The sequence below is a fragment of the Scyliorhinus torazame genome, chromosome 2 (assembly GCF_047496885.1).
Source record: "Scyliorhinus torazame isolate Kashiwa2021f chromosome 2, sScyTor2.1, whole genome shotgun sequence".
Lineage (NCBI taxonomy): Eukaryota > Metazoa > Chordata > Chondrichthyes > Carcharhiniformes > Scyliorhinidae > Scyliorhinus > Scyliorhinus torazame.
Genome location: NC_092708.1, coordinates 267,400,551 through 267,419,027, shown reverse-complemented (window position 1 = coordinate 267,419,027; position 18,477 = coordinate 267,400,551). Strand labels below are relative to the sequence as shown.

The 18,477-nt window shown below is 46.8% G+C and overlaps 1 protein-coding gene across 1 annotated transcript in view; it reads left to right on the top strand.

The window, feature by feature from the left end:
* sptbn5 (spectrin, beta, non-erythrocytic 5) overlaps positions 1-18,477 on the top strand; it is a 400,397-nt gene that overhangs the window by 75,182 nt on the left and 306,738 nt on the right. The window contains exons 12-17 of the mRNA XM_072486950.1: positions 8,785-8,875; positions 9,115-9,233; positions 10,480-10,692; positions 11,712-11,864; positions 12,021-12,151; positions 17,845-18,096. Of these exons, the coding sequence (XP_072343051.1) occupies positions 8,785-8,875; positions 9,115-9,233; positions 10,480-10,692; positions 11,712-11,864; positions 12,021-12,151; positions 17,845-18,096 (959 nt within the window). The remainder of the gene's footprint in view (positions 1-8,784; positions 8,876-9,114; positions 9,234-10,479; positions 10,693-11,711; positions 11,865-12,020; positions 12,152-17,844; positions 18,097-18,477) is intronic.

The window sequence follows — 18,477 nt, the reverse complement described above, 5'->3', positions numbered from 1 at the left end:
CAGGCACTGCAGAGGCACAATGGAGGAAGGCGCAGGGTGTACAGTATGAATATGGAGAGAAGGCGAGCAGATTGCTGGCACACCAATTGAGGAAAAGGGGAGCAGCGAGGGAAATAGGGGGGGTGAGAGACGAAGATGGAGAGACGGAGCGGGGAGCGGAGAGAGTGAATGAAGTGTTTAAGACATTTTATAAAAAATTGTATGAAGCTCAACCCCCGGATGGGAGGGAGAGAATGATGGAGTTTTTGGATCGGCTGGAAATTCCCAAGGTGGAAGAGCAGGAAAGGATGGGATTGGGAGCACAGATCACGGTAGAAGAAGTGGTGAAAGGAATTAGGAACATGCAGACGGGAAAGGCCCCGGGACCGGACGGATTCCCAGTTGAATTTTACAAAAAATATTTGGACTTGCTCGCCCCGCTACTGACGAGGACCTTCAATGAGGCAAAGGAAAGGGGACAACTGCCCCCGACTATGTCAGAAGCAACGATATCGCTTCTTTTAAAGAAGGAAAAGGATCCGCTACAATGCGGGTCCTACAGACCAATCTCCCTCCTCAATGTAGATGCCAGGGTCTTGGCCAAGGTAATGGCAATGAGAATAGAGGAATGTGTCCCGGGGGTGGTTCATGAGGACCAAACTGGGTTTGTGAAGGGGAGACAGCTGAACACGAACATACGGAGGTTGTTAGGGGTAATGATGATGGCCCCACCAGAGGGTGAAACGGAGATAGTAGTGGCGATGGATGCCGAGAAAGCATTTGATAGAGTGGAGTGGGATTATCTGTGGGAGGTGTTGAGGAGATTTGGGTTCGGAGAGGGGTATGTTAGATGGGTGCAGCTGTTGTATAGGGCCCCAGTGGCGAGTGTGGTCACGAATGGACGGGGATCGGCATATTTTCGGCTCCATAGAGGGACTAGGCAGGGATGTCCTCTGTCCCCATTACTGTTTGCACTGGCGATTGAGCCCCTGGCGATAGCGCTGAGAGGTTCCAAGGGATGGAGGGGAATACTTAGGGGAGGAGAAGAACACCGGGTATCTTTATATGCGGATGATCTGCTACTATATGTGGCGGATCCAGCGGAGGGGATGCCAGAAATAATGCGGATACTTGGGGAGTTTGGGGATTTTTCAGGGTATAAATTGAACATGGGAAAGAGTGAGCTGTTTGTGGTGCATCCAGGGGAGCAGAGTAGAGAAATAGAAGACCTACCGTTGAGGAAGGTAACAAGAGACTTTCGTTACCTGGGGATCCAGATAGCTAAGAATTGGGGCACATTGCACAGGCTAAATTTGACGCGGTTGGTGGAACAGATGGAGGAAGATTTCAAGAGATGGGATATGGTAGCATTGTCAATGGCAGGGAGGGTGCAGGCAGTTAAGATGGTGGTCCTCCCGAGATTCCTTTTTGTGTTTCAGTGTCTCCCGGTGGTGATCACGAAGGCTTTTTTCAAAAGGATAGAAAAGAGTATCATGGGTTTTGTTTGGGCCGGGAAGACTCCGAGAGTGAGGAAGGGATTCTTACAGCGTAGTAGGGATAGGGGGGGGCTGGCACTACCGAGCCTAAGTGAGTATTATTGGGCCGCTAATATTTCAATGGTGAGTAAGTGGATGGGAGAGGAGGAAGGAGCGGCGTGGAAGAGATTAGAGAGGGCGTCCTGTAGGGGGACCAGCCTGCAGGCTATGGTGACAGCCCCATTGCCGTTCTCACCAAGGAACTATACCACGAGTCCGGTGGTGGTAGCTACACTGAAGATTTGGGGACAGTGGAGACGACATAGGGGAAATACCGGAGCACTGGGGGGGTCCCCGATAAGAAACAACCATAGGTTTGCCCCGGGGGGAATGGATGGGGGATATGGAATGTGGCAAAGAGCAGGTATAACGCAATTGAAAGATCTATTTGTGGATGGGAAGTTTGCGAGTCTGGGAGCGCTGACCGAGAAATATGGGTTGCCCCAAGGGAATGCATTCAGGTACATGCAATTGAGGGCTTTTGCGAGGCAGCAGGTGAGGGAATTCCCGCAGCTCCCGACACAAGAGGTGCAGGACAGAGTCATCTCAAAGAAATGGGTGGGGGACGGTAAGGTGTCGGATATATACAGGGAAATGAGAGACGAAGGGGAGACTATGATGGACGAACTAAAAGGGAAATGGGAAGAAGAGCTAGGGGAGGAGATTGAGGAGGGGATGTGGGCAGATGCCCTAAACAGGGTAAACTCGTCGTCCTCGTGCGCCAGGCTAAGCCTGATTCAGTTTAAGGTATTACACAGGGCACATATGACTGGAACACGGCTCAGTAAATTTTTTGGGGTGGAGGATAGGTGTGCGAGGTGCTCGAGAAGCCCAGCGAATCATACCCATATGTTTTGGTCATGCCCGGCACTACAGGGGTTTTGGATGGGGGTGACAAAGGTGCTTTCGAAAGTAGTAGGAGTCCGGGTCGAACCAAGCTGGGGGTTGGCTATATTTGGGGTTGCACAAGAGCCGGGAGTGCAGGAGGCGAAAGAGGCCGATGTTTTGGCCTTTGCGTCCCTAGTAGCCCGGCGCAGAATATTGCTAATGTGGAAAGAAGCCAAGCCCCCGGGGGTGGAGACCTGGATAAATGATATGGCGGGGTTCATAAAGTTAGAGCGGATTAAGTTCGTCCTAAGGGGGTCGGCTCAAGGGTTTACTAGGCGGTGGCAACCGTTCGTCGAATATCTTGCGGAAAGATAGATAGGGGAGAACAAAGAAGGCAGCAGCAGCGGCCCAGGACTTGGGGGGGGGGGGGGAGGAATGGGGGGGGGGGGGAGGGATGGGGGGGTGGTGGGGGGGGGGGGGGGTGGCCTGAGACAAGGCAGTTGCCAATTAGGGCTAGTTTTTATATATTTTTTTTTTTGTTATTTAATATTTATTTATTTGTTGTTGTTTTTGTTTAAATTTAAAAAAGGTCATTATTATCTGTATTGTTACAATGTTGTGTAAAGGATGCACAATGTACTGTGTTGGTTGACCAAAAATTTTCAATAAAATATTATTTAAAAAAAAAAGGGGATGTTGGAGCGCAGCCGGTGGGAGGGCGTACTGGCACTCCCGAACTTTAGTAATTATTACTGAGCGGCGAATAGTAATTATTACTGGGCCGCGAATATAGCCATGATTAGGAAGTGGATGGTGGGGGAGTGGGAGCGAGTAGAGGCGGCATCTTGTAAGGGCACTAATTTGGGTGCATTGATAACGGCGCCTCTGCCATTCCTGCCGGCACGGTACTCCACCAGCCCCGTGGTGGCCGTGGCCCTTAGACTCTGGGGGCAATGGAGGAGACATGTGGGAGCAATAATCACCTATTTGCCCCAGGGAGGTTAGATGGAGGGTTCCGGAGATGGCAGAGAGCAGGGATCGAGAGGATGGGCGATATGTTTATAGAAGGGAGCTTTCCCAACCTGAGGGAACTGGAGGTGAAATTTGAACTGACTGGAGGGAATGAATTTAGGTACCTGCAGGCGCGAGACTTCCTAAGGAAGCAGGTCTCAACCTTCCCGCTCCTACCACCAAGGGGGATACAATACAGGGTAGTTTCTAGAGTGTGGGTGGGAGAAGGGAGGGTTTCGGACATTTATAAGGAGCTTATGGGGTCAGAGGAAACGCAGACCGAGGAGCTGAAACACAAATGGGAAGAGGGGTTAGGTGGAGAGTTAGAGGATGGTCTCTGGGCAGACGTGTTGAGCAGAGTCAACACATCCACAACATATGCGAGGCTCAGCCTGATACAGTTTAAGGTTGTTCACCGTGCTCACATGACAGTGGCCTGGGTGAGCAGGTTCTTTGGGGTGGAAGACAGGTGCGCAAGGTGTGCGGGAGGACCAGCGAACCATGTCCATATGTTCTGGGCATGCCCAAAGCTTAGGGGATTCTGGCAGGGGTTTGCGGTCCAAGATGTTAAAAACAAGGGTGGTGCCGAGTCCAGAGGTGCCGATTTTCAGAGTGTTGGAAGACCCGGTAATCCAGGAGGAGAAAGAGGCGGACGTTCTAGCCTTTGCCTCCCTGATAGCCCGGAGACGGATATTATTAGCTTGGAGGGACTCAAAGCCCCCGAAGTCGGAGACCTGGCTGTCTGACATGGTTAGCTTTCTATGTTTGGAGAAAACCAAGTTTCCCCAGAGAGGGTCAATGTTAGGGTTCGCCCGGAGGTGGCAGCAGTTCGTCGACTTCTTTTGGGGAGAATTAACCGTCAGCAGAAGATAGGGGGAGGGTAGTTTAGTGTAGAATAGGAGGCTAGAAAAGGTGGGACCTGTGAGGGAGGAAGACGGCTTTTGCACTGTTTATATTTGTATGTACACTGTTTCTTCTGTTACTGTTATAAAACCATAAATACCTCAATAAAATGTTTATTAAAAAAAACCCAATACTTTTAGAAAATCATGCACGATCAAAGTCAACGTGGTTTTACGAAAGGGAAATTGTGTTTGACAAATTTATGTACCTATCGTTTGATAGTACAGAACTGCTGAAAAAAGACATGTCATTGAAGCTTTGCGTCTTGCACTCATCAGGATAATTTTCAAAAATATTTAATGTAAAGGGACCAACAATTTATACTTCATGAGGAGAGAGTGCTGATTGGTTGGCAAGTGGACTCTGAATGGTGGAGGCATTGCCATGGAGAATGCACCAGATAAGTGATGACTGCCATGCTTCATTTAAATTCAAACCAGGCAGGTTGACTCTGATTAGTCAAGGCATTGCCCTAGGAGTGAACCAGGGAATGGTTGTCGCCAATTTTGTTTCGTTGAAACAGGCGCAATGTATGTATATGTTCTTTCTGTCTGCAAAGAATAGGGCCCTGTATATTAATATATGTAGCTTTTACCACATGTAACTGTCACACTGCGAGCCCAATGGACAATCTTAAATTGGTTGTAATTCTTAGCACACTGTGGATTATTTAGCAAATGTTGTCCAATTGCAGAATCGCATCTAATGTTGGACAGTGTGTTTTGAGTTTTGCGAATACAGGTTGGTTGGTACGGTCTGTACCTTGCCTGTTGGGAACGGCAGAGGGGACATGCTGTTTGATATGATCTGCCGGTCTTTGGGGTGTACGGCCTACATACCTAACATCACACTGGCGCTGAAATTCATACACCACATTACTTATTTATGCGGTAGACAACATCTTTTTGGCTTGACGGCAGCATTCTGTTAGTGGCGAACCTGTGTTGCTGCTACATAGTAGCTGCGTGAAACAGCTAGCTTCACCTGTTGCTCAAATTGTTGAAATACCTTACGGGTAATCTGAGGTGGACTGAGCACTTTTCAGCACTGAAAGTGGCAAGTGTAACTATCAACAAGCGTGACTATCAGCAAAATGCACGCCATTCCTAAAGAATGATCAAATTCATGAGTATTGGACCTGCCGTCCAGAATGACTGGACAGCCTTGCTCAAAAGCAAGCTAAAAAAAATGCTTGTGTAAGAGCAATGAGCTGCCAGGTGATGTACATGATAGGATTTGTCTTCATGGCTCTCTGCATCACCACATGTATGGGCTGCCCAAGACACACAAAAGTGATGCCCCTTTTTGCCCTATCTTACCTATGACTGGCTCTGCACAATATCAATTGGCCAAATGGTTGAGCGAGTTGCGACAATCACTTTTGAGCAGGTTTTCCACACACATGGGGAAGGATTCCCTCACATTTGCGAAGACCATATATTAGGATTCCAGATGAGAATCCAACTAATTTGGAATTTGTAAAACTGAGGACAGGTGACTGCACCACATGAGTGATAACACTGCCCAATAAGTAATTAAACACCAAATCAATCATATTAGCAACAAAGTAACAGCTTTACAATTAACAGGTAAAACAGTTCTTAAATAAAAGGAGAAACTTTAACTTAGTCCCTACACCTGCAACTATGTATATATTCCAATTAAACAAACCAATATAGTTCAAAGACCACTTATAAATACAGTTTAACAATCAGGTTTACTGTGCCAAGATCTTGGAGAGAACCTTTCAGAAGTGAACTCAAGACACTTCTGTACATCTTAAAATCCTATGGAAAATTGAAACTACAGACATAGCTGGCTCTTTCCCTTAATTACATCATCTCTACCCTAAGCATAAGGCATTCTACTGTCTGCTCCCACAAGATGTCCCATGTCCTGGTTATCCAGGACTAAAACACAATCCCTCATGAATTATCTGCACCTCCGAGATCCTCCAAAACCCATTAGCCCACTATCTGTAAACAAGTAAATGGTTAAAATCAATGATTACCTAATTGTTTCAACCCGTTAATCACAGCTTTAGCAGACATACTGGTTGTATGCATGTTAAACCTGTTTTTAATGACATTACGGCAACAAGTATAAAATATAACAATTTCTTACATTCATCACAGTAGGACTGGCTAATCAATAGCAGTGCTGTGTTCATGTGCTCATTTGACATTGCTAGCCTTTTCACCAATGTACCGCTCAAGGCAGCCATAGATATTTGCGCTGCAGCCCAATATCACGGTGGATCGAGACCTGCTGCTATTGTGTGAATCCGTATTCATTGAACTTATGAATTCAGAAACTTGTGCCAAGTTCACTTTTAATGACACCATGTATGCCCAAATAGATGGTGTTGCCATGGGATACCCATCTAGGCCCAGGTCTCTCAAAACATCTTTGCTGAGTTCCACAAGAAACATGAGTTCAATGGAATAACACCCAATCTCCTACCGTTTACATATTTCCAATATGTAGATATGTTTGCTACATTTGAGTCCGCAGCTGCATGTAAGATTTTCCTTACATACCTTATTGGGCTCTTACCTGGTTTGAATTTGAATAAAGCTTGCAGTTAATTGTCAGTCATCAGTTAACTGGTGCATTCTCCATGGCAAAGCCTCTACTAATCAGAGTCTATTTGTCAACCAAACAAGCCTCTTCTCATGAAGTATAAATTGTTGTTCTCTTTGCATTTGGTATTCTTGCGAATTGTCCTGATAAGTACAGGGCAATAATCTTTGATCACAGATGTCTTTTACCAGCTGCATTACCAAACGTCTATATAACAAATTGTGAAACACAATTTCCCTTTTGTAAAACTATGTTGAATAACATTATTATGTTTGCTAACTTTAATCTGTTGGGGCCTTTCTAGAATCTAGGGAATTTTAGAAAATCATAACTTGTGCATCCATTATCTCTGCAGCCATCTCTTTTAGAACTCTGAGATGTAGGCCATTAGGTCCTGGGGATTTGTCCGATTTTAGTCCCCTGCATTCAGATAGCTACTGTGTAACCATTTACCCCTCTTCGGTACACAACCTTTGTTTCTTTACTTTACCCATTGCTACTCTCTATGGTTGGGGTCTCAGCTATTTATAATCCATATGAATTACTTGGATGAAGACACAGAGGTTAATGTGGCTAAATTTTCTGACAATACCAAATAAGTTGAAATAAAAAGCGTGAGGAAGGCACAAAAAGACAGAAAAGAAATCTAGACAGGTTACGTGAACGGCAACAAGACGGCATAGAAAGTTTGATGTGGGAACATGTGAACTTATTCACCATGGCCAAAAGGATAGAAAAGCAGAATATTATTTAGAAGGCGTCAAAATTGTAAATGATGATGTACATAGGGACACAAGGATCGCAAAGTTAGTATGCAGGTCGAGAAAATAATTAGGAAGGCAAATGACACATTGGCCTTTATTGCAAGAGGATTGGAATTCAAGAATAAAGGAGACTTGCTACAATTGTACAGGGCTTTGGTAATACCACACCTGGAGTACTGTGCGCAGTTTTGCTCTCCATGGAAGGGTATACATGCACGAGAGGTAGGACAGAGAAGATTTTTGTTTTTAGGGATATAAGCATCGCTGGCTAGGCCAGCATTTGTTGCCCATCCCAAATTGCCCTTGAGAAGATTCATTGGATTGGCCCCTGGGATGAGAGGTATATTTTCTATACATACGAACATCCGAATGATGATTAGGAGTAGGCTACTCAGCCTCTCGAGTCTGCTCCACCATTCAATATGATCGTAGTTGATCTAATTGTAATTTCAAACCCACATTCCTGTCTACCGCAGATAACCTTTCACCCCCTTGTTAATCTAGAATCTGTTTAGCTTTGCCTTAAAAATATCGAAGACTTTGCTTCCAATGCCTTTTAAGGAAGAGATTCCAAAGAGCCATGATCCTCCGAGAGAAAAATATTCTGCTGAGTCTTGTATTAAATGAACAATCCCTTATTTTTAATCTGTGACCCCTATTTCTAAATTCTCCCACAAAGTCCACCCTGTTAAGACTCCTCAGGACCTGATATGTTTCAATCAAGTCACCTCTTACTCTTCTATGAGGGGCTGAGTAAATTGGGTCTGTATTTAAGAATGAAAGATAATCTCGTCGAAGCATACAAGATTCTGAAGGAGCTTGTCAAGGTAAACACTGAGAGGTTGTTCCCTCAGACTGGGGAATCTAGAACACGGGAGACACGATCTCAGGATAAGGGATCAATCATTTAGGACTGAGATGAGAAAATTCTTCACTCAGAGGGTGGTAAAATTTCGGAATTCTCTGCCGCAGATGGTTCAGGATGCCCTATCATTGACTATTTAAGGCTAGGATAGACAGACTTTTGGTCTTCCAGGAAATCACAGGATATGGAGAGTGGGCAGGAAAGTAGAGTTGAAGCCACAGATCAGCATGACCTATTGAATGGCAGAGTGGGTTTGATGGGCCATATGGTGAAGTGATCCTGCACACTAGAGAGAAATTGTGTGTCTTATTTGCAGGCAGAGAACCAGGATAGAAAAGAATCTGAGAGCTGCTCATCTGATGAAGAAGCAGAAAGATCGTGGATCACGAGGGGAGCATATCCTCCAGGTGAGAAGGAAAAATTACAGCAGAACATGCTACAAGTCCAGGTTGGAATCGGTGAAAGAAGCACGGAATCTGTCTTGAGGAGATCCTTGATTCTACAGGATGATGGCACCATGGACATCCTCTCACACTGTGGTGCTGTCTGTAACAGTGTCATAGTGTGAAACCCTGTGGAATAGTGTCACAGTGCAGTGCATGTGGAATCCAGTGCAGTAACACTCCATTAATTTATATGTTCACAGCAGGTTCAAACGTTAGCTGCACCAAGGCTAACATCCTGGAGACTAGGAAAGCCCGAGATAGCTGGCAGTCACTGAACACAAGGGGGAAGGCGAGATCAGTGCCTGGCAATGAGCCGATGGTGAGTAAATCAGTGCACCCATTTCACATAAGACACAACACCATCCTTTTCTCCCTCTTTCCTCTCTATCCCTGTTTATCCTTCTTTACCTCATCTTGTCCCTCTCTCCCTTCCTCCTTCCTGCCTCTCCACCGACCCCTTGTGCCTACCTCTCTATTGCTCATTCCCACTTCTTGCCCTCTTTCCCCCATCTCCCTCATTCCTCTCACTCTCTGGTACCCTCATCCCTCTTTCACTGCTCCGCTTATTTCTCTCTCCCTGCCTCCTTCCTCCCAATCTCCCCAACCCCCTCATCGCTTTCTCCCAGCCTTTTTTCCTTTCACTCTGCCCCCCTCGTCCCCCTCTCCCTGAGCCATCCTTCTTACTCTGTCCCCTCATCCCTCTCTACCTGAGCCATCCTTCTCTCTTTCCCCCTTGTCCCTCTCTTCTTGAGCCATCCTTCTCTCTCTGCCCCCTCATCTCTCTTTCTCCCTGAGCCATCCTGCACTCCTCTACTCCTCCCCCACTCCCCCACTCCCTCTTTCTCTCTCTTTGACCCCACTTCCTACCCTTGTTTCTCTCACCTTTTCTCTGGATCCTGTTGTCGAACATTCCTCCTGTACTCCTGTCAACCTCTTTAACTCATTTTTTAATTGCTTCCTATTCAGCTGCAAACTTTTTCATTATTTCATGGGATGTGAACAAGGCCAGCATTTGTTTTTTGTCCTAATTGACCTTGAAGATTGTGGTGAGCCATCTTATTGAATCGCCACAGTCCACCTGGTGTACATACACCTGTTAGGAAGGATTCCATAATTTTGACCCAGCAGAAACATCAACTCATATTGCTTTTGTAGAAGAGCTGGGAGGCTGTTCAGCTCATGGAGCTTGTACTGACCTTTTGTCAGAGAAATCCAATACTAATCCCATTGCCCTGCTTTATTCCTGTCGGGTTAGATATTTCTTTGCTTCAATTAGTTATTCAGCTACCCAAATACGCAGCCCAGCACTGACCTTCTCTATGGGATCTCGGTCAGGGGTTGGTGTCTCTAGTTCAATGTGGGTGAGGCCAGCAGAGGTTTTCAGAGACAGGGAGTGGTTGATTCTTGTAGTGGTGGCGAGGGGATCAGTTGTTTGCTGGAATCCAGCTAGCATCAGTGGAGACATTTGTGACATGGATGTTGCAGCCCCTTGGCGAGGACACAAGCAATAAAGGTGCAAAGTTTCAGGCTCCTGGCTGATGATGTGGTGCTGTTTTGTTGAACAGCTGGGGAATGAGACCGTCACTGACCATTCCGTCGATGACAGTCCGACACGGAAGGTCAGCAAGCCACGAAGGAGCCGGTCAATGCGCCGTGGAACAACTGAGATCCAATTCTCCTCACAAACCAAGCCTGAAGAGGAATTCAACAGTGCGGCAATCGAGGACAGCCAGAAAGCCATCAGCTCCTCTTATGCCAGTCTCTGCCAGCAGGCCAAGGTATAGTAACACACTTCCTGTCCTCCTTCATGTATTTGTCAGATCGTATTCTCCATGTAAACGCCAGGTCGTGTCCACTCCCATGTACCCATCAGGTCATATACCTCAGTGCATGTTTTGTACCGGATATACCAATATAGCTGCATAGTGGATATAAAAAGCAGTGCATTTCTTCAGCTAGAATGCAATTATGTTGAATACTCTACGTTTTTCTTTAAGACATCAATCTGTCTTCTTGGTGAAAGTGTAAAGACCCTTTGTCAGATAATAACAGTGAAGAAATATTCCTTTTTTCCCCAATCCTGTCAGTGTTTATTTCTGTCTCTCCAATGGAAACTCTTTTTCTGTAGAACCAAAGCCTGGTTGCTCTGTGGTGATTTAATTCTTAATTCTCCAGTCCTTTTTTAAAAAGATGCTATGCTGTTCACTCCCTGTTCACTTACTCAATGTCATATTTGAGCAGTTTTGCCCCTCCTATGGATTGTTCCCACAGTGTTCTGTGGTAGATGTTCAGGCACATGCTGCAGGGCTTCTGATGACTGCTTTCATTTTTTTGTTGCACCACTGGAACTCAGGTGTGCATATAATGCACTCCCTAGATTCCCTCAGTGGGCAGAGAATGGTGGGGTGGGCCTCCAGCAATGGGCGCAGATAGGTGATAAACGTCGTGACCGGTCCCGATTTCTTGCGCCAAAATGGATTCTCCGCTCTGGTGCCGGCCGTGGTTTACGGTGTCATGGTGTGGAGAAGCCCGGGTCTTTCACACTTTCCAGGGGGTTGAGTATTTTTTTTCCATCCCACTTGGTGGAATGCAAGCTGTGTATTGCAGCAGTCTGGTTAGTTTCCATTGTCTTTTGAGGATCCCAGTTTTTTCAAATCCAGCTCGAAAAATAAAGTTTATAACTTTAAAAATGACACATCCTCGTAACTGTGTGTGCAAATGAAAAGTTACTTATTTGCGTTTCCCAGTACAGCATCTAGAGTTATTTCCTGCTCTCTGTTGTTATGCCCTACTCCAGGCCAGAAGGAGAACCCTGCAAGAAATGGCCCAGCTCTACCAGTTCTATAACACCTGCAATGATTTTGACTCTTGGATGAACGACAAGGAGAATGGTTTCAAAACCTTTGAGCCCAAGTCAGACAATGTGGAGGTCATGCAGAGGAAATATGAGGTTTGCTAACCCTGTACTGAATGTCCAATCGGTGTTGTCTCTCTCTGTGAACCCCCCACTCTCAACCACATATTACTCTGTTTGCATATGTTGTCCCACTGGATATGATGGTTGCTGTCAATCTAGTCACTAACTGAGGTGGCTTTCATATTTCAGAACTTCTTGACAGAATTGGCTGCTGGGAAAGGCCGACTGAACGAGATTAACCAATTGGTGGATGAGTTTATCAAAAATAAACACAGCAAGGAGCTGCAAATCAGAGCAAAACAGCAGGAAATTCATAAAAGGTAAAATCTAGCTCAGTGTGCACCTCAGTCTGTCTCCAGGTGCTGTTGTTGGGCTGAGAGTTTCTGAGTATCAGTTCAGTCTGCACAGCCAGGAATCAAGTCTGTATTTTAGCATTTGGATGGTTCGCTATCTGTAAAGTTCATGAGTTCATACTTACAGACTGAAGTGGCTGAGGCTGCTGACCTTTAAGATACAACAACTTGTTAAAACATATAAGATTTTAAAAAACACATAAAAATGGGCACAACCTAGGTATAGCACAAGAGAAAAGTCATAGAGTAAATCATAGAATCCATAAAGTGCAGAAGGAGGCCATTCGGCCCATCGGGTCTTCACTGACCCTCTGAAAGAGCACCCTACCTAGGACCAATCTCCCACCCTATCCACGTAACCCCACTCTTGGGCAGTTTAGCATGGCCAACCCACCTAGCCTGCTCATCTTTGGACTGTGGGAGGAAACCGGAGTACCCGGAGGAAACCCATGCAGACACGGGAAGAATGTGCAAATTCCACACAGACAGAAACCCGAGGTCGGAATCGAACCCGGGACCTTGGCACTGAGGCAACCGTGCTAACTACTGTGTTACCATGCCACCCCTGTTGACGAATGAAGATTGCATCAGAACTGATGGCTAGCGTTTGTAAAGAGCACTCAACATTTAGTGAGATTTGGAGGGCAGTAAGGCTAAATCCTGAGTCAGTCGACATTTTACAGCATCATACAGTACATAAAGCCACTCTACCAAGTGAACCTGTGCCAGCACTGTGAAAGGGCTATTTAATTAGAAGTTGTTGCACTTTAATTAAAACCATTCGTGTCATAATATCTGGAATAAACTGAGTCAACAGTCAAGGCCCCAGAGTGGAATATGTGCAATTGACCCATGGAGGGAAGTGTAAAGCAATATTCCCTCTATGATGTTTAGCTGTTCAGCAACTCAAATATGATTCAGAGACTTTGGGTGGGATTCTCTGTTGGCAGACTCTACTCACACTGTTTTTTCCTGTAAAGAATTGTTTACCTGTAAAGACTCACATTCCAACCATTCCTCACATTCTAATCTGTAATTATCTTCCAATTGTGCGTCTCCTACATATCTGCGATTGTGAACCTGCCTCAGCTTCACCTGATGAAGGAGCAGCGCTCCGAAAGCTGGTGATTTCAAGTAAACCTGTTGGACATTAACCTGGTGTGAGACTTCTTACTGAGCCTGGCACCCTGGCAGTGCCCCAGCCAGCCTGGCAGTGTCACCAAGGCACCCTGGCTATGCCAGGGTGGCACTGCCAGGGTGTCCGGATGGCAGTGCCATGGTTTTCAAGTTGGCATTGCCAAGGTGTGGGGGTGCCAAGGTACCACCTTGCCCAGTGTCCGACCACCCGAGGCCTGTAGTGGCCTGGGAGACCCCCCCCCCCCCAACCCGGCGAGGTCTCCAAGGCAAGGCCGTTAGGTCCTGGGTGCTGGGAGAATCCGCGCAGACATATTTAAATGAGCCTAATGGTTCACTTAAATATGCTAAGCTGGATCTTGCCCTCACTGGACCAGACCCAGATTGTGGTGTCTTGCGAGACGTTTCGAGCATCCTGAATATCCCGATTGGCCCCTCATGAAATTTAACGGCCTCGTCGCGCCACCAAATTGGGCAGGTCGAGGCTGTTAAATCGCGCTCTTGAGCACAGAATTAATGCTGCCATTTTCGGTGAAGAACAGAGGGAGTGTTGTACTGTCAGAGGAAGCGGCTTCTCCAGAAACTGTAATCCATCATCCTGGAACCCATTCCGGTCAATGTCTTCTATACCCTTTCTAAAACCTTTATGTCCTTCCTAAATTGTGGTGGCGAGAATGGAACATAATGAACTGAATTTTCACCGAGAGCCCTTTAAAAATGGTGGGCGGGTCCTGGACTGGGTGACATATCTAAACTTTAAGTATATTCAGCTTTTCTAAACTCATTTATCTATTTTTATCACACCCAGTGTCCTGACAAGCTACTGATTTACCACTAATGTATTAACTTAGTACTTCAGCCCTGCCTTATGAATTCAGGAATAGATCTTCATTTTGGTGCCTAACTGGCTCCTGACAAGCCCTTTACTGTCAAGATGCCCATAGATCTCTAGATTCCCTTTTCTGTCAGCTACTAATCTGTTCTCATACAGGCACTGTTTTTTGCCTCTTTTTTTCCTTTATCGCTTCTGTTCTGTATTTTTAAAATATTCTTATGTATCTTTCTTTTCATGTATTTTATAGCCTGTTCTCACTTGTATTCTGAAACTAATATATGTCATGCACCCTGTTTTTCAGTTTCATCCTACCCTCTAACTCCTTCATCAACTAGGGAACTCTGTCTTTGAATGTTGTGGTACTATGGTCCCTTTAAGGGGCGATCCCCCATGTGACTGGCTCAGGGCGTATTGTGCAGGAGCACATGAACCCCGACCAATGGGTAAAAAGCGCGGGGCCCTGGGAACAGGGGCCCAAGCAGTGTGGACCCAGGAGTTAGAGAGGAAAGACCTGTTTCGGAGACTTCTGTACCTGTATATAGTTGACCTTTCACTTGTTCTCAATGAATCTCTTTTGTTGTATGAGAAGCCTCCTCCATGTTGCCTCAAGCTGTCACAGATGTGTTCCTTCTTCCCCTTGTGGAAATATACCTAGACAGTCCCCACACCATCTCCTCTTTGAAGGCAGCCCGTTGCTCCATTATGTCTGTCTTCCAGTTTCTAACTTCAATTTACCCAGGACAGATCCCTCTCCGAATTGCCTGAAATTATCTCTCCGCTCATTAAGTATTTACATTACTATGATCACTACTCCCAATCTGCTCTGTGACTGTGACACTCTCCACCTGACTCACTTCATTCTGCAGGATTAGATCCAGCTAAGACCCCTGCCTCATTGGACAGGAAGCACACTATTCTTTCCCTTCTCTCTGTATTTCCCTTTTCTCGCTTAATATAATTACGCTTGGAGTACTTAACTCTCTATGAATCCTGATATTGGGCTGCCATTTTGAGTGGGCAGCCCGATAATGAGGTCTGATGGTTGCCCCCTCACCACTGCAAAGCAATTTTGTGCCCCCCTCCCTCGCCCCTTGAAAAGCAATTTTGTGCCCCTCCGCAAGAGATTCCAGGTCACTCCCACAGTACAAGGCGGACCAACCCCCCCTTCACGCCAGAGACCCCCATTACAGAAACACCCACCAGAAACCCCCATTACAGAGACACCCACCAGAGACCCCCATTACAGAAACACCCACCAGAGACCCCCATTACAGAAACACCCACCAGAGACCCCCATTACAGAGACACCCACCAGAGACCCTCATTACAGAAACACCCACCAGAGACCCCCATTACAGAGACATCCACCAGAGACCCCCATTACAGAGACACCCACCAGAGACCCTCATTACAGAAACACCCACCAGAGACCCCCATTACAGAGACACCCACCAGAGACCCCCATTACAGAAACACCCACCAGAGACCCCCATTACAGAAACACCCACCAGAGACCCCCATTACAGAAACACCCACCAGAGACCCCCATTACAGAGACACCCACCAGAGACCCTCATTACAGAAACACCCACCAGAGACCCCCATTACAGAGACATCCACCAGAGACCCCCATTACAGAGACACCCACTAGAGACCCCATTACAGAAACACCCACCAGAGACCCCCATTACAGAAACACCCACCAGAGACCCCCATTACAGAAACACCCACCAGAGACCCCCATTACAGAAACACCCACCAGAAACCCCCATTACAGAGACAGCCACCAGAGACCCCCATTACAGAGACACCCACCAGAGACCCCCATTACAGAGACACACACCAGAGACCCCCATTACAGAGACACCGACTAGAGACCCCATTACAGAAACACCCACCAGAGACCCCCATTACAGAGACACCCACCACAGACCCCCATTACAGAGACACCCACCAGAGACCCTCATTACAGAAACAGCCACCAGAGACCCCCATTACAGAGACCCCCATTACAGAGACACCACCAGAGACCCCCATTACAGAAACACCCATCAGAGACCCCCATTACAGAAACACCCACCAGAGACCCCCATTACAGAAACACCCACCAAAGACCCCCATTACAGAAACACCCACCAGAGACCCCCATTACAGAGACACCGACTAGAGACCCCATTACAGAAACACCCACCAGAGACCCCCATTACAGAGACACCCACCACAGACCCCCATTACAGAGACACCCACCAGAGACCCTCATTACAGAAACACCCACCAGAGACCCCCATTACAGAAACACCCACCAGAGACCCCCATTACAGAGACACCCACCAGAGACCCCCATTACAGAAACACCCACTAGAGACCCCATTACAGAAACACCCACCAGAGACCCCCATTACAGAAACACCCACCAGAGACCCCCATTACAGAAACACCCACCAGAGACCCCCATTACAGAGACACCCAACAGAGACCCCCATTACAGAGACACCCACCAGAGAGCCCCATTACAGAAACACCCACCAGAGATCCCCATTGCAGAAACCCCACATAAGAGAGACCCCCACCAGAAACTAACTGCATTACAGAGACCCCTGCCTGGATAATCTTTATTCGTGTCAAAAGTAGGCTTACATTAACACTGCAATGATGTTACTGTGAAAATGCCCTAGCCACCACACTACGGTGCCTTTTTGTGTGTACACAGGGAGAATTTAGAATGTGCAGTTCACGTAACAAGCACATCTTTCGGGACTTGTGGGAGAAAACCTGAGCACCTGGAGGAAACCCACGCAAACATGGGGAGAACGTGCAGGCTCCGCACAGACAGTGACCCAAGCTGGAAATCAAACCCGGGTCCTTGCCGCTGTTAAGCCCCCATTACAGAGACCCCTGCCTGGAAACTATATAAGCAGTCAGACCGAGACAGTGAAAAAAATTACTGCTTTAAAACACATCTGTGCAACACACCTGCTGGCTGAGGCAGAGAAAGCAGCACCTGCAAAATTCCTAGAAGGGGAAAACCACATGAGCTGGGTTAAGCCCCCTCAGATCTTTGATCAAGTAGCCTGCTGTGAAACTAACCACAATGTTTATAAACATCTAGCTATGATTGACAGTTCTTGGACCACATCAAAGGCAGTTAAATGCGTTTTGCTGAGAAAACAAGGAAGTGAGAGCACTTAACGGCCTGTGGGGTGGGCAGGATTTGCATTTTGTGTGGAAGTGGGTTCTCCAATGGACTTTGTGGGCAACACCCTAAAAGAGTTACTCCCTTGGCCCACCGTGAGATCCACAGCGCCAGGGCCACGCTGGGAAAAATCTGCACCAATTCTTGCCCACTTGAATCCCAGCCCAGAAGACGGGAGATTCATGCAGGCTGAGAGAATCCGGTGACCAGCCCATTAATAAGATGCAAATGAATCAGATTGACCCATTTGCATCCTCCCCTTGGCGCGGGGCGCGAAACTCGATGCATCTGTCAGCAGGGGACCGGAACATCAGTTTTTGGACGCACTGGATTCTACGCTGCATTGGGAACTCCGGTGGTGGAGGATGCAGCCCTGTATGTTTTGATAAGAACACCTCTCATTCTTGAATGAGCATAAAAAGGGCATGATAGGAGCAGGCATCACAGTGATCCACGGGCGTACATTTCTGTTTCAAACACCATGTTATTGATTTGTAGGTGGGACCTAATGTTAATTCTGAAAGAGGAGAAGGGGAAGGAGCTGATCGGCACAGCAGACGTCAAATCTTTTCTCCAGAAGTGCCAGGACACGACAGCACTGCTGCAGGATAAGCTCACCTTGCTCCCCCTCACTGAGATCAGCAACAACAAGAAGGCTGTGGACGAAGAGAGACGCAAACTAGTCATGTCCGAGCGGGAGATCCAGGCGCTTGAAACCAGAATTGAATACCTGATCAAAATGGCACACTCGTATGTACCTGTTAATGAAAGAAAATGAATGAAAGTCGCTTATTGGCACAAGTAGGCTTCAATGAGGTTACTGTGAAAAGCCCCTAGTCGCCACATTCCGGCGCCTGTTCTGGGAGGCTGGATCGGCAACTAATGAGGATCGTTAGTTGCAGTTTGTTTGTCCTGTGGATGTTTTTAATCAAACATTCCCGGGGATGGCTTGGGATAGGTTATATACAGGGTAAAACTCTCCTATGCTGTCCAAACACTCCAGGGATAGGTACAACATGGGTTAGGTACAGAGTAAAGCTCCCTCGGCGCTGTCCCATCAACCGCTTCCAGAGTAGGTACAACATGGGTTAAATATAAAATAAAGCTCATGCTACAGTGTCCCATCAAACA